Below are 15,508 nucleotides of genomic sequence, written 5' to 3'. Positions count from 1 at the left end.
CCAGGAAATCCAGGACACAATGAGAAGACCAAACCTACGGATAATAGGAGTGGATGAGAATGAAGATTTTCAACTCAAAGGACAAGCAAACATCTTCAACAAAATTATTGAAGAAAACTTCCCAAATATAAAGAAAGAGATACCTATGAACATACAAGAAGCCTACAGAACTCCAAATAGACTGGACCAGAAAAGAAATTCCTCCCGACACATAATAATCAGAACAACAAATGCACTAAATAAAGATAGAATACTAAAAGCGGTAAGGGAAAAAGGTCAAGTAACATACAAAGGCAAGCCTATCAGAATTACACGAGATTTTTCACCAGAGACTATGAAAGCCAGAAGAGCCTGGACAGATGTTATACAGACACTAAGAGAACACAAATTCCAGCCCAGGCTACTATACCCAGCCAAACTCTCAATTACCATAGATGGAGAAACCAAAGTATTCCACGACAAAACCAAATTCACACATTATCTCTCCACGAATCCAGCCCTTCAAAGGTTAATAACAGAAAACAACCAATACAAGAACGGGAACAACGCCCTAGAAAAAACAAGAAGGTAATCCCTCAACAAACCTAAAAGAAGACAGCCACAAGAACAGAATGCCAACTTTAACAACAAAAATAACAGGAAGCAACAATTACTTTTCCTTAATATCTCTTAACATCAATGGTCTCAACTCCCCAATAAAAAGACATAGACTAACAAACTGGCTACACAAACAAGACCCAACATTTTGCTGTTTACAGGAGACACATCTCAGAGAAAAAGATAGACACTACCTCAGAATAAAAGGCTGGAAAACAATTTTCCAAGCAAATGGTATGAAGAAACAAGCTGGAGTAGCGATCCTAATATCTGATAAGATTGACTTCCAACCCAAAGTCATCAAAAAAGACAAGGAGGGGCACTTTGTTCTCATCAAAGGTAAAATCCTCCAAGAGGAACTCTCAATTCTGAATATCTATGCGCTAAATACAAGGGCAGCCACATTCATTAAAAAAACTTTAGTAAAGCTCAAAGCACACATTGCACCTCACACAATAATAGTGGGAGACTTCAACACACCACTTTCACCAATGGACAGATCATGGAAACAGAAACTAAACAGGGACACACTGAAACTAACAGAAGTGATGAAACAAATGGATCTGACAGATATCTACAGAACATTTTATCCTAAAACAAAAGGATATACCTTCTTCTCAGCACCTCATGGTACCTTCTCCAAAACTGACCACATAATAGGTCACAAAACAGGCCTCAACAGATTCAAAAATATTGAAATTGTCCCATGTATCCTATCAGATCACCATGCACTAAGGCTGATCTTCAATAACAAAAAAATAACAGAAAGCCAACACTCACGTGGAAACTGAACAACACTCTTCTCAATGATACCTTGGTCAAGGAAGGAATAAAGAAAGAAATTAAAGACTTTTTAGAGTTTAATGAAAATGAAGCCACAACGTACCCAAACCTTTGGGACACAATGAAAGCATTTCTAAGAGGGAAACTCATAGCTCTGAGTGCCTCCATGAAGAAACGGGAGAGAGCACATACTAGCAGCTTGACAACACATCTAAAAGCTCTAGAAAAAAAGGAAGCAAATTCACCCAAGAGGAGTAGACGGCAGGAAATAATCAAACTCAGGGGTGAAATCAACCAAGTGGAAACAAGAAGAACTATTCAAAGAATTAACCAAACGAGGAGTTGGTTCTTTGAGAAAATCAACAAGATAGATAAACCCTTAGCTAGACTCACTAGAGGGCACAGAGACAAAATCCTAATTAACAAAATCAGAACTGAAAAGGGAGACATAACAACAGATCCTGAAGAAATCCAAAACACCATCAGATCCTTCTACAAAAGGCTATACTCAACAAAACTGGAAAACCTGGACGAAATGGACAAATTTCTGGACAGATACCAGGTACCAAAGTTGAATCAGGATCAAGTTGACCTTCTAAACAGTCCCATATCCCCTAAAGAAATAGAAGCAGTTATAAATAGTCTCCCAGCCAAAAAAAGCCCAGGACCAGACGGGTTTAGTGCAGAGTTCTATCAGACCTTCAAAGAAGATCTAATTCCAGTTCTGCACAAACTTTTTCACAAGATAGAAGTAGAAAGTACTCTACCCAACTCATTTTATGAAGCCACTATTACTCTGATACCTAAACCACAGAAAGATCCAACAAAGATAGAGAACTTCAGACCAATTTCTCTTATGAATATCGATGCAAAAATCCTCAATAAAATTCTCGCTAACCGAATCCAAGAACACATTAAAGCAATCATCCATCCTGACCAAGTAGGTTTTATTCCAGGAATGCAGGGATGGTTTAATATACGAAAATCCATCAATGTAATCCACTATATAAACAAACTCAAAGACAAAAACCACATGATCATCTCGTTGGATGCAGAAAAAGCATTTGACAAGATCCAACACCCATTCATGATAAAAGTTCTGGAAAGATCAGGAATTCAAGGCCCATACCTAAACATGATAAAAGCAATCTACAGCAAACCAGTAGCCAACATCAAAGTAAATGGAGAGAAGCTGGAAGCAATCCCACTAAAATCAGGGACTAGACAAAGCTGCCCACTTTCTCCCTACCTTTTCAACATAGTACTTGAAGTATTAGCCAGAGCAATTCGACAACAAAAGGAGATCAAGGGGATACAAATTGGAAAGGAGGAAGTCAAAATATCACTTTTTGCAGATGATATGATAGTATATATAAGTGACCCTAAAAATTCCACCAGAGAACTCCTAAACCTGATAAACAGCTTCGGTGAAGTAGCTGGATATAAAATTAACTCAAACAAGTCAATGGCCTTTCTCTACACAAAGAATAAACAGGCTGAGAAAGAAATTAGGGAAACAACACCCTTCTCAATAGTCACAAATAATATAAAATATCTCGGCGTGACTCTAACTAAGGAAGTGAAAGATCTGTATGATAAAAACTTCAAGTCTCTGAAGAAAGAAATTAAAGAAGATCTCAGAAGATGGAAAGATCTCCCATGCTCATGGATTGGCAGGATCAATATTGTAAAAATGGCTATCTTGCCAAAAGCAATCTACAGATTCAATGCAATCCCCATCAAAATTCCAACTCAATTCTTCAACGAATTAGAAGGAGCAATTTGCAAATTCATCTGGAATAACAAAAAACCTAGGATAGCAAAAACTCTTCTCAAGGATAAAAGAACCTCTGGTGGAATCACCATGCCTGACCTAAAGCTTTACTACAGAGCAATTGTGGTAAAAACTGCATGGTACTGGTATAGAGACAGACAAGTAGACCAATGGAATAGAATTGAAGACCCAGAAATGAACCCACACACCTATGGTCACTTGATCTTCGACAAGGGAGCTAAAACCATCCAGTGGAAGAAAGACAGCATTTTCAACAAATGGTGCTGGCACAACTGGTTGTTATCATGTAGAAGAATGCGAATCGATCCATACTTATCTCCTTGTACTAAGGTCATATCTAAATGGATCAAAGAACTTCACATAAAACCAGAGACACTGAAACTTATAGAGGAGAAAGTGGGAAAAAGCCTTGAAGATATGGGCACAGGGGAAAAATTCCTGAACAGAACAGCAATGGCTTGTGTTGTAAGATCGAGAATTGACAAATGGGACCTAATGAAACTCCAAAGTTTCTGCAAGGCAAAAGACACCGTCAATAAGACAAAGAGACCACCAACAGATTGGGAAAGGATCTTTACCTATCCTAAATCAGATAGGGGACTAATATCCAACATATATAAAGAACTCAAGAAGGTGGACTTCAGAAAATCAAACAACCCCATTTAAAAATGGGGCTCAGAACTGAACAAAGAATTCTCACCTGAGGAATACCGAATGGCAGAGAAGCACCTGAAAAAATGTTCAACATCCTTAATCATCAGGGAAATGCAAATCAAAACAACCCTGAGATTCCACCTCACACCAGTCAGAATGGCTAAGATCAAAAATTCAGGTGACAGCAGATGCTGGCGAGGATGTGGAGAAAGAGGAACACTCCTCCATTGTTGGTGGGATTGCAGGCTTGTACAACCACTCTGGAAATCCGTCTGGCGGTTCCTCAGAAAATTGGACATAGTACTACCGGAGGATCCAGCAATACCTCTCCTGGGCATATATCCAGAAGATGCCCCAACTGGTAAGAAGGACACATGCTCCACTATCTTCATAGCAGCCTTATTCATAATAGCCAGAAGCTGGAAAGAACCCAGATGCCCCTCAACAGAGGAATGGATACAGAAAATGTGGTACATCTACACAATGGAGTACTACTCAGCTATTAAAAAGAATGAATTTATGAAATTCCTAGCCAAATGGATGGACCTGGAGGGCATCATCCTGAGTGAGGTAACACATTCACAAAGGAACTCACACAATATGTACTCACTGATAAGTGGATATTAGCCCAAAACCTAGGATACCCAAGATATAAGATACAATTTCCTAAACACATGAAACTCAAGAAAAATGAAGACTGAAGTGTGGACACTATGCCCCTCCTTAGAAGTGGGAACAAAACACCCTTGGAAGGAGTTACAGAGACAAAGTTTGGAGCTGAGATGAAAGGATGGACCATGTAGAGACTGCCTTATCCAGGGATCCACCCCATAATCAGCATCCAAACGCTGACACCATTGCATACACTAGCAAGATTTTATCGAAAGGACCCAGATGTAGCTGTCTCTTGTGAGACTATGCCGGGGCCTAGCAAACACAGAAGTGGATGCCCACAGTCAGCTAATGGATGGATCACAGGGCTCCCAATGGAGGAGCTAGAGAAAGTACCCAAGGAGCTAAAGGGATCTGCAACCCTATAGGTGGATCAACATTATGAACTAACCAGTACCCCGGAGCTCTTGACTCTAGCTGCATATGTATCAAAAGATGGCCTAGTCGGCCATCACTGGAAAGAGAGGCCCATTGGACACACAAACTTTATATGCCCCAGAACAGGGGAACGCCAGGGCCAAAAAGGGGGAGTGGGCGGGTAGGGGAGTGGGGGTGGGTGGGTATGGGGGACTTTTGGTATAGCATTGGAAATGTAAATGGGCTAAATACCTAATAAAAAATGGAAAGAAAAAAAAAAAGAAAAAAAATAGCATCTAAGATGATGGAAATAATGAACAAATTATCTACCTGATTAGAATCAGAAGTATGTTTACACTTTACTAAATCCATGCTTTATATAGAAGGTTCTTTCTGTATTTCTGCAGATAAAAAATGTTTTTCTCAGGCAGGGAGAGCAAGCTTTGTTCTGAGAAAATACTTCCTGGCAGGACTTACATTCTTAAGCAAGGCAATAAATGCACTCTTTCCTTCTCAAAAGCATGTTATGTTGTTTCAGATGCATACAATATGAATATTAAACCACAAGAAGCATGCCAGATAAGAAACTACCAAATTGTCATGGAGACTTCTACATGACTAGAGTTAAAAATATGCACAAATACACAAACATTTTCTATTTCACCCATATGCTTCCCGTATAGCTTTCCTTTTTATGGTAATGCAAGCTCTGTTTCAGGCATTTGGGAAAAAATGAAGCATGTGATACAAGGGAAGGAAGCAATGTATAAAATAGTTCCATTCTGAATCATGCTAAGAATTATTTAGACAGCCTTGTGAAGAATCCCTTCCCAAATGAAGCCTATTGTCTCAGAATGGAAGATAATACTAATTATATATAATACAAACAATTTTAAATATTTTTCCACTTTCATATGTGTATGCAGTATGTATGTGTATATGTATGTCTTTGCATGTGTGTGGGTGTTGTGGTGTTAATGTATACGATGTGTGGGCACACATACATGAGTATTGTGGTGTTTATATAATGTGTGGGCACACATATGTGGGTGTGGGTACACATGAAGCTGGCATTTATGTGGATTCTGGGGATCTAAACTGTGTTCTTGTTTGTGCTAAAGTGTTTTAACCACTGAGCCATCTCCCTAGCCATTACCAACTTTTTCATATTTTTAAAAATAATGTGTTGATTTTTTCTTAAAGATTTATTTATTTATTTTACGTATATAAGCACGCTGTAGCTGTTTTCAGACATGCCAGAAGAAAGCATCAGATCCCAATACAGATGGTTGTGAGGCATCATGTGGTTGCTGGGAATTGAACTCAGGACCTTTGGAAGAGCAGTCAGTGCTCTTAACCACTGAGCCATCGCTCCAGCCCAATGTGATGATTTCTAATACTAATGAATGACAAATATTTCTGACAAGTAAATTATAAAGATGGCAATTTTACCTGCTTGCTGTCCATGTTATGGACACAGTTGGTACTGACACGTATTCTGACAGTGGGGCAGGTGAGCTAGCTGCCCTTGCTGGTGAACGGACAGAGAGGGGGGAACATTTGCACAGGAAAACCTTTTCCCCCACCTTTCAGGATAGAAACGTTTTTTCCTAAAGCGGGTAGGCTCAGGGTGTGGCTTTGTTGGAGGAGGAGTGTCACTGGGAGTGAGCGTGAGGATTCAAAGGCCCACACCATGCCCAGTCTCTCTCTTGGTTTCTTTCTGCCTCCTGTTTGCAGAGGCTTACTTTCAGCTTCTGCTCTACACCATGCCTGCCTGCTACCATGATGATCACAGTCTAACCCTCTAAAACTGTAAGCTGCCCCAATTAAACTCTCCCTTATGTAAGATGCCTTGGTCATGGTGTCTCTCCACAGCAATAGAACAGTGACTAAGGCCCACGCTGGTCCCAGGGACTTGGGTGTTGCTATGAGGGCCTGACCATGCTATTTGGTGGATTAGGATGACTTTGGGACTTTGGATTAGAAAGGCGATTGAATGCTCTAAGTGGGGCTTAGTGGGCCATCCTAGAAGGAACCTGGAAGAGCAGGTCCAGCTTTAAGGTGTCTCAGAGGATAACGATATTAGTGGCTGGGTACAGACTAGTCTTACAATGTTGTGACAAGGAATGTGGCTGCTTTATTCACGTATCCTAAAACTCTGCTGGAGACAAGAGGGAAGACTTTTGGACTAATGTCATTAGCAGTGGAGATTTCAAGACATTCTAGTATTGATTATGTCATGTGGTTATTGATATAGTTACTCTCATGCAGATCTATAATGAGAAAGAGCAAGCAAGGCAAAAAGAAACACAAAACATACAGTTCGAGGAGAAAAGGAGCACCAGGAAATGTAATGTGGAGGAGAGACATCTAAAAGAAAGACCAGATGCTAAGTGGATCGAATGTGGTGGTACCCTTAGAGCAAGACCCAACCCAGCTAGATCTTGAAGCTTGTGAAAAAAAAAAAAACAGGCCTAAGGAGTCATCTGTTCTACAAAGGGAATTCAATGCAAATACAATTTAAGGAGAGGGCCAGCTTCCAGTCCAGACAGGTCCCTGACCTTGACAGTTCCAGCCAGCCATCTAGTTCTGGATTTAAGAATGCAGGTGTAAAGGGCTTGAGGAACCTTTCTTGGTGCTTAAAAGAAAAAGCCAAGTCCTGTGGCATGGGAGCTCCTGCATGGGACTCAAAGAGGTCACTGTGTGAAGCTGGGAAGGTAAAGCCTAATTTCACTGGAAACCCCAAGATGTTGGAGGTGCCAGACCCATTGAACTTCTGCAGAGGAGAGCTGCATGCAGCATGTTGAACCAGCCCAAGAGAGAGAAGTATTGCAGTCCACAAAGCTGGAAGGAGACGGAGAACCACAGAACTATCAAGCTCTTGCACATCAGACATGGAACTACAGCATTTGGAAGTTGCCCTGCTGGGATTCCATCTTTCTTTGGTCCAACATGCCCCACTGTGCCCTCTCCTTCCCTTTGGGAATGGTAATGGATATTCTGTGCCACTGTGTGTTGGAAGTATGTGACTTGTTTTTGGTTTTGCTTTTATAAGGGGTTACAATAAGAGCCCTTCTTGAGTCTCAGAAGAGACTTCAGGCTTTTAAACAGGTTTGAGCCAGAAAGACTACAGGGACTTGGAAGTTGGCCTTAATGCATTTTCATTGTGATGTGGTTGCAAATCTTTTGGGGCCAGGGATTGCAATGTTGTGATTTGATAATTTGATAATTTAATAATGGCCCCATAGGCTCATATAATTGAATGTTTGGTTCCCAGTTGGTGGACCATTCATGAAGAATTAGGCGATGAGGCCTTGTTGGACAAAGTGTGGTCTTGTTGGAGGACCAGTCTCCCTCTCTCTCTCTCTCTCTCTCTCTCTCTCTCTCTGCCTGTAGATCAGAATGTAACCTCTCAGCTACTGCTCCATTGCCATGATTCCCACCATGATTGTGGAAACTTTGAAACTATAAGCAAACTCCCAGTTAAATGCTTCCTTTTATAAATTGCCTTGGTCACAGTTTCTCCTTACAGCAATGGAATAGTAATTATAACAGAGGGCTTGTAACCAAGATAACCATCATGAGCCCAGAATTAAGCATCACTTAAGAATTAAGTCCTAGTTGCTTAAGGCACAACCCAAAATGTTTCCCTATCATTGGCCTGAGGTAGTAATTCTTAGTTCATTAAGAGCTAGAATTTCTCTAGAATAGATTTAACCATCTTGAATAATTTTTTTCAAATTGTCTCTACTTGTGGAACTATTTGGACAGCTATTTATGTTCTGTAAAAAGCTGGTAGCATATGCTAGAGTTAAGGCTCACCAGGTAAAGGTACTTGTGGCCAAGCCTAGCAGCCAGAGGTTGGTTCCCTCTGACTCACACGGTGGAAGGAGAGAACAGATTATCAAACACTGACTTCTACACAAGAGCCACGGTGTATGTGCACACACATGCAGGCAACGAAATGATACCCTGGCATATAATCTAAAATCCCAGGAAAAGAGGCCTCTTCCTTGAAGCCCTGAGAGCACACTGCCTTGTAGGATGGGGTCAGGTCCCTCTCGTTCCTCAAACATCACCCTCTTTCACACACATTTTAGAGTACGAATTATGGCACTGTTTGAAAGAGCTAGGAACACATTATTTTTACTGTAAGTACTGTTCATGTAGAAGTAATTATGGAGACAATGAGATGGCCTCAGAAATCAATCTGGCTGCTGCCTCTCTTCAGGCGAGAATTAATCTGGCCTGCTAGCCAGTGATGAGCTGGCTGGCTCTCTGCTAATGTTCCGCATGGCTAAGTATCAGACACGGAAAAGGCAGTGTCAACTTTTCGCAAATTAACACTGTCTGTTGATGACACATAATCCTTTCCTTTCCTCTGTGCCTACATGCTCAGTGCTCAAGGAGTAAAAGCTAGCAACAGATATGCAAGGCTATTTTTGCTCTGATAGGGGGCAAGGTTTAGCTTTTGGTTCCACGATTATTTCTCTTCTTCTCCTACTCCCTCCCTCTCTCTCTCTCTCATGCACACTTTTTTTTTCTTCTAAGTTCTAAGTTCTCAATACACTGAATGTGTTTGTGTGTTTACAGTGGACCACACTAACTGGGAGGCAGGAACACACACTGTTCTACCAATCAAGAAGGAACCAGTATTACCTTGTGACAAAATCAGTGTGTGTTCATCTGGCTACCTCCATGTTACAAAACACAGCTGCTGGCACCACTTGCAGTCCCAACCAACAACCGGGAGAGAAAGGCACCCCTTGAGAGGGGTACCCCACAAGGGGCTTCCTCCCTCTCCCTTTCCCTCCCTCCCTCTCTCTCTTGCTCCCTCCCTTCCTTCCTTTCTGAGAGCTTGGAGATTCTGAGAAGCCTTTGAAGCGGTACACATCCATCCATCTATTCATATTGTTTCTTCTTCTGGAGAATGTTTATAGCTTCTGAAAGATTCTCAATAAATTCCCTGCTTCTGACCAGGTTAGTAATACCCAGAGTCAAAGGACACCCCACCCTGTCAGTTGCAAAGTCCTCTGTAACTACACAATCTTTTAACAGATGGTGTTCTACCCTCAGGCAAAAAAAAGAAAAAGTCATAATATTATCATTGGTGGGCTGTTTGTGTTCAAGCAATATTGCAGCAATAAATCTCTATAATGATGCTGAATTGTAAATTATCATCCGAGTTTTGTAGATATACTAAATGTGGTGGTTCTACAGGGTTGCTTTTCTTAGAAAGTAACAGCAGATACGTTCACTGTGCTATTAACTTGCTACTCCAACATATAATGAAAGAAGAGTTAAACAGTGTTGTGTGTCCTGAGATTTAGAAGCCCAAGGTTCTTTTACTCCATCCCACCCCACCCCCCTAAATATGAGGGAACACCATGATTCAGCCACTCCTAAATTAACTGTTGACTTTGTCTTTCGGGGTTTGGTTCTGTGGTTGGAGGACCACCAGCAAATCTGAACCACAAGAAGTCTGAAAGCAGAGGGATCCACATGCCTGAGGGCAGCCTCTCTAGAGGATGGCGTCATTATATGAGTCAGCACCATCCACAGTGCAATGCACAGAGGACCAAAGACCCCTGTAAAGCTCTCAGCAAAAAGCGGAAACTTGCTCAGTTGGTAGAATGCTTGACCGACATGCACGAAGCCCCAGTAAACAAGGGGTGACGTCTCAACCTCGCTGACCAGTGTGAACGTCCTACACCTGTAAGCCATCAGTACTGGAAAGATGGAGTCAAAAGGAGGAGGGGTTCAAAGTCATCCTAGTCTACAAGAGACCCTATGTATAAAGACTCTAAGCAGAGAAAGGAGTTGGGCTGTGTCTCTCATGTGAATCACACCCTGAACCCTTTCAGACAGCCCTTTCTGCTCAAAAGCGAGAATCCAAGAAAGTTACTCACCAGAGGCAGGTGGCTGGTCACTGGGGGAGCTCCCGGACCCTGAGGCTCCCCTCTCATCAGCCCTGTCCTGGGGCCGTACTCCCGCCTCTGCCATGCTGGCTGCTGCTTCACTGGGAAAGCCCATGCTGTAGGCACACTGGGGCAATGGTCCACATTTCAGGGACCCTGGAAAGGGTTCATGGTCCTCCCCAGGAGTGTTCCCACTGCCTGTGTAGCCATCTGTTGAGTTGGAGCTGACCACCCAGGGGAGGCAACTGTCACCTTCTATTTCTTTTGTCAGGTGCTTTTCAGGGGACACGGGCATAGAGTCAGTTCTGCTCGGAGGCTCAGTGAAGTCACAGCCCTCAGAATCCACCGTGCTTTCAGTCCCGGTGAAACACTGGCTTAAACTGTCGTTCTCCCCCACTTCCAGGGGCTCCTGGAATGGGGGTATAGATTTGCTTCCCTGCTGGATTAGGAGCAGTGAACCAGTCGAAGGCTGCGAGGGCCGGTCCGTGTACTCATCCTCTGTGGGAATCTTCCTCGAGAGGTCTCCTTGCGTCTCAACCTCGCTGACCAGTGTGAACGTCCTAGAATCTCTGACTTCTGCCCAGGGCCCACCTGCCGCACACACAGGCCCACAGACTCCAGCACCGTCTTCTGGAACCATCTTCTCCTCCCGAGTCATTAGTAAGATACCTTCACACACTTCTTGCTGACTGGAGGTTGCCGAGTGGGAACCAGCACAACGGTCCCCTGAGGACTCCTGGGGATGTGAATTCAGAAGGCAAAGGCCTTAATATCCAGAATTAGTGCAACATGTTCACTTAACAACTGCTGAAAATATGAACTGTTTCCACCCTGGCAAGTGCAGGTGGGTACCCCATCCTCTATGGCTGTGTTTATGCCGTATAAAATGACAGTCTATGAGAGAAGTCTAGAAAGGGGAACAGCCAGAAACGACTGGATCTTTACTGCAAGGAATAGCTCTGCACACCTACGCAAATGAAGAGCCACCCCAAGCAATGCACGACTTCAGGCTATAAGGAAGCAATGGCAACATGTAACCAAATACTGAGTGTCAGGCAGTTGCTCTGTGACTTAGTTCTGCACATTGTATAATCCAGCAAGCGGGCAAGCTTTCAGAGAACGAGAGGAGTCAGATGCGATGCTGGGAAGGAAGAGCCAAGCAGGAAAATTGAAAGGTGAGAATTACAGAGATCAGTCTAATGTCTGCAGTTGATACTTTTTATACGTAAGAAAACAGATGCAGGGCTGGTGAGATGGCTCAGTGGGTAAGAGCACCCGACTGCTCTTTTGAAGGTCAGGAGTTCAAATCCCAGCAACCACATGGTGGCTCACAACCATCCGTAACAAGATCTGACTCCCTCTTCTGGAGTGTCTGAGGACAGCTACAGTGTACTTTACATGTAATAAAGAAATAAATAAAATCTTTAAAAAAAAAAAAGAAAAAGAAAAGAAAACAGATGCAAAGGACAAAGTAGAATAATTGGCATTTTAATATCAAATGCGAAGTGGAAAATAATTGTTACTATGAGGTTTTTGCTGTTTTGCTTTGGAGTTTTGGGACAGGGTCTTATGTGCCTGAGGCTGGCCTTATTAGGGAGCAAAGGATGACTCTGAGCTTCTTATCCTCCTGCCTCTATCCCCGGACACTTGGATCATAGGCCAGCACCACCATGCCTAGTTTATACAATGCTGGGACTGAACTCCGGTTTTTGTGCCTGCTAGGCAGCACTCTCTCACCTGACCTACATAACCAGTGCCACCTTTGAGCAACTGCATATTCATTTATTTATTTACTTATTTTAAAGGAGAAAGTAAGCAGACATGGGCATTCATTTTCTTCTTGTTAAAAAATTTATTTTTACTTTTAGTGTGTGTGTGTGTGTGTGTGTGTGTGTGTGTGTGTTGCCCTAGGAGTCCAGGATCCCCTTGGGCTGCAGTTACAGGTTGTAACCACCTGTGGTTGTGAGCAGCCTAACCTGACTTCTGACAACTGAGCTCACGTTCTCTGGAAGAGCAGTGGAGACTCTTAACTACAGAGTCATCTCTCCAGTCAAGGATGGTTTTTATTTGTCTGTTTGATTGGATGGTTTGGTTTGGTTTTTCATTCTGGTAAATTTACTGTTAGACAAAGACTATGTCTTCTTAATGTGCATGTAGATATTTAAGAACAGAGGACTATACTATGTCCATTCACTCTGTGTTGATTCCAGGCCCACTTTGTTCACATACAGAAAAAGCAAAGAATGAATCTGTGTGGTAAAGTGAAAGCTACTGGTGAACTTGTGCATCGTGCCAGGACTTTCATTGCTTAATTTTTTTTGTAATTTTTGAAATTATGTCAGAGTAGAAGATTTATTAAATAACTACAGAGTAAAGAAACGTCATAAATGGTTCCTCCTAGGAATCTGTATTAGGTGATCAAGGTCAGGTCTAAAAATACACACGTGGAGATCACAGAATTGGAATGAAGACTACAGTATGGCTCAGGAGTAGCATGGGGCTCAGCGGAGGGGTGGGCACGGGGTATAATGAAGACATTAGGCTCTGACTTACTCAGCAGGGATCAGTTCTGGGCTGGAGGTTTAACTGCCTGGTAAGCAGTGTGCTCCATAGTTGGCTAGTTACAGCTCTAGAGCCTGTGGCAGGACTTCAAGGAGGCATTAAACACTTTTACCTTATTTCCACTTAGACTACTGCAAGCATCATTGACCCAATTCCACAAATTAGCTGAAAGAAAAAAAAGAAGAGAGCTTCATGTTATAATTTTCTACTCATTTTTAATATAATTATTTTTATATATCTAACTTGTACAGCATGATGTAATAGGATAAATTTGAGGGCAAAGTCGTTACCATAATAAAATAGATTAAGTTATCTATTGTGTCAGAAGGAGATTTTTATGTGGCAAGAAGAACTAAAATTGACTAAATTAGCAGTTCTCATCCAGTACAATACTCTTCACTGAGCGTGTTTATCTTATACACCTGCTACTACAGTCTCTGACCTACATCTCCTCATTTCCTTCCTCCTGCCCCTGGTCACCATTGTGTCATTCTCTGCCTCTGTGTGTTTGACTTTCTCTCATTATATAAACATACCCACTGCAAGTGTTACAGCCCAGTAGCAGCATCCCTGAGTATTTGGTTATAATGTACCCAGGGCTGGGGGAGAGGGTGAAGCTCAGGGCAGAAAGCTTGTCTGGCACAAAGCTCTGGTTCCAGCCTCAGCATGGGGCCACAATGGGAACCAGTACATGGCTCAGTGACAGAATTCTTGCTCACCAAGCAAAGACATGTGCCGGGTTCAAACTCCGGCACAGGATTGCGAATTAACCAATCAATTAAAAAGCCGACTGATTTAAACACTCTGAAGGCATCTTACTTCTTAACAAAAACAGAACTTGTCGATCTCTACTGAGAAAAAGACTGTCAAAGTTAGTTTTTGTCAACTTGACAAAAACCTAGACACCGAGGAAGAGGGACCCTCTGTTGGAGGAATTGCCCCCATCAGAATGGCCTGTGGACTGTCTGTAGAGCATTTTCTTGATTGTTGACTGATGTACAAAGGAGGGCCCAGCCTACTGTGAGTAATACCATCCCTGGGCAGGAGTTTCTAGGCTGTATAGGAAAGGTAGCTGAGGGGCTGGAGAGATGGCTCCATGGTTAAGAACACTGGTTGTTCTTCCAGACAACCTGGGAACAATTCCCAGCCCCTACATGGAGGCTTACAACCATCTTTAACATCTGAGGCCTTCTTTTGACTTCTGAGAGTAGCAGGCACACATGTGGTGCAGACTTACATGCAGACCAAATACCCATTCACATCAAATACATTTTTAAAGATTTTAAAAAGGAAGTTAGCCAAGTGAATCACAGGAAACCAGCCAGTAAGCAGCACGCCCCCATGGCCTCTGCTTCTGTTTCTACCTCTAGGTTCCTGCCTTGAGTTCCTGCCCTGACTTCTAAACTATAAAGTATAAGATGGAAAGACAAAGACAAACGAACAAATACCTTTGCATTCGAAGTTATTTTTAGTCATAGCGTTTATCATAGCAATAGAAACCAAACTAGGATACTTGCTAGTAATCCACCAGATACCAATGATACAACTGGGTCACAATGCTGGTAGACTACAGACATTCCTGCTCCAGTCACAATTTTACTGTGCATATGAGGAAGCAAGATAACCAAGGCAGGAGGACAAAGAAGGTGCTTCTGGCACAGTGTTATGTGAAGATGAAGTTTTATCTCATCCCTTAGGAAAATCCAATGCTTTCATCACCATTAAGACTGAAGTCAGGAGCTGCAAATTATGCTTGTGTTTTTGCTTTTATGTATCTATGTGGTATGCATGCATGTATGTATGTTTGCATGTATGTGTGCTGTGCATGCATATGCTTGTTCACATGTGTGTCTATTCGTCCATGTGTATATGTGTGCACATGCGTATATATGTGTATGTTTGACACTGGGTATCTTTATGAATCATTCTCCACCTTATACATTGAGTTATAAGGTGGTTGTTTCACTTAAACCCAAGGCTCACTAGTACAGATAATCTAGCTAGCCAGATTGCTCAAGGGATGCCCTTCCAATCTCCCCAGCCACGTGTGCTAGGATTACAGGAAGCACCACCTCCCAGATCAGCCTGGGAATGATTCCTGTTAGGTCACACTGGACAAAGTGTGGACTTGACCTTTCCTTCAGGCTTCAACCACCGGTTCATTGTCTGA

At 42.4% G+C, this 15,508-nt stretch overlaps 1 protein-coding gene across 2 annotated transcripts in view; it reads right to left on the bottom strand.

Moving 5' to 3' along the window:
* The window catches only part of Tnfrsf11a (tumor necrosis factor receptor superfamily, member 11a, NFKB activator), a 68,772-nt gene that overhangs the window by 10,942 nt on the left and 42,322 nt on the right, over positions 1-15,508 (bottom strand). For both annotated transcript variants that reach the window (XM_006529381.3, NM_009399.3), the window contains exons 8-9: positions 13,451-13,503; positions 10,768-11,512 (exon numbers count right to left, since the gene is read on the bottom strand). In XM_006529381.3, coding sequence (XP_006529444.1) covers positions 10,768-11,512; positions 13,451-13,503 — 798 coding nt within the window. The remainder of the gene's footprint in view (positions 1-10,767; positions 11,513-13,450; positions 13,504-15,508) is intronic.

This window comes from Mus musculus, chromosome 1 (genome assembly GCF_000001635.26).
Source record: "Mus musculus strain C57BL/6J chromosome 1, GRCm38.p6 C57BL/6J".
Lineage (NCBI taxonomy): Eukaryota > Metazoa > Chordata > Mammalia > Rodentia > Muridae > Mus > Mus musculus.
This window is presented reverse-complemented; position numbering and strand designations above follow the sequence as displayed.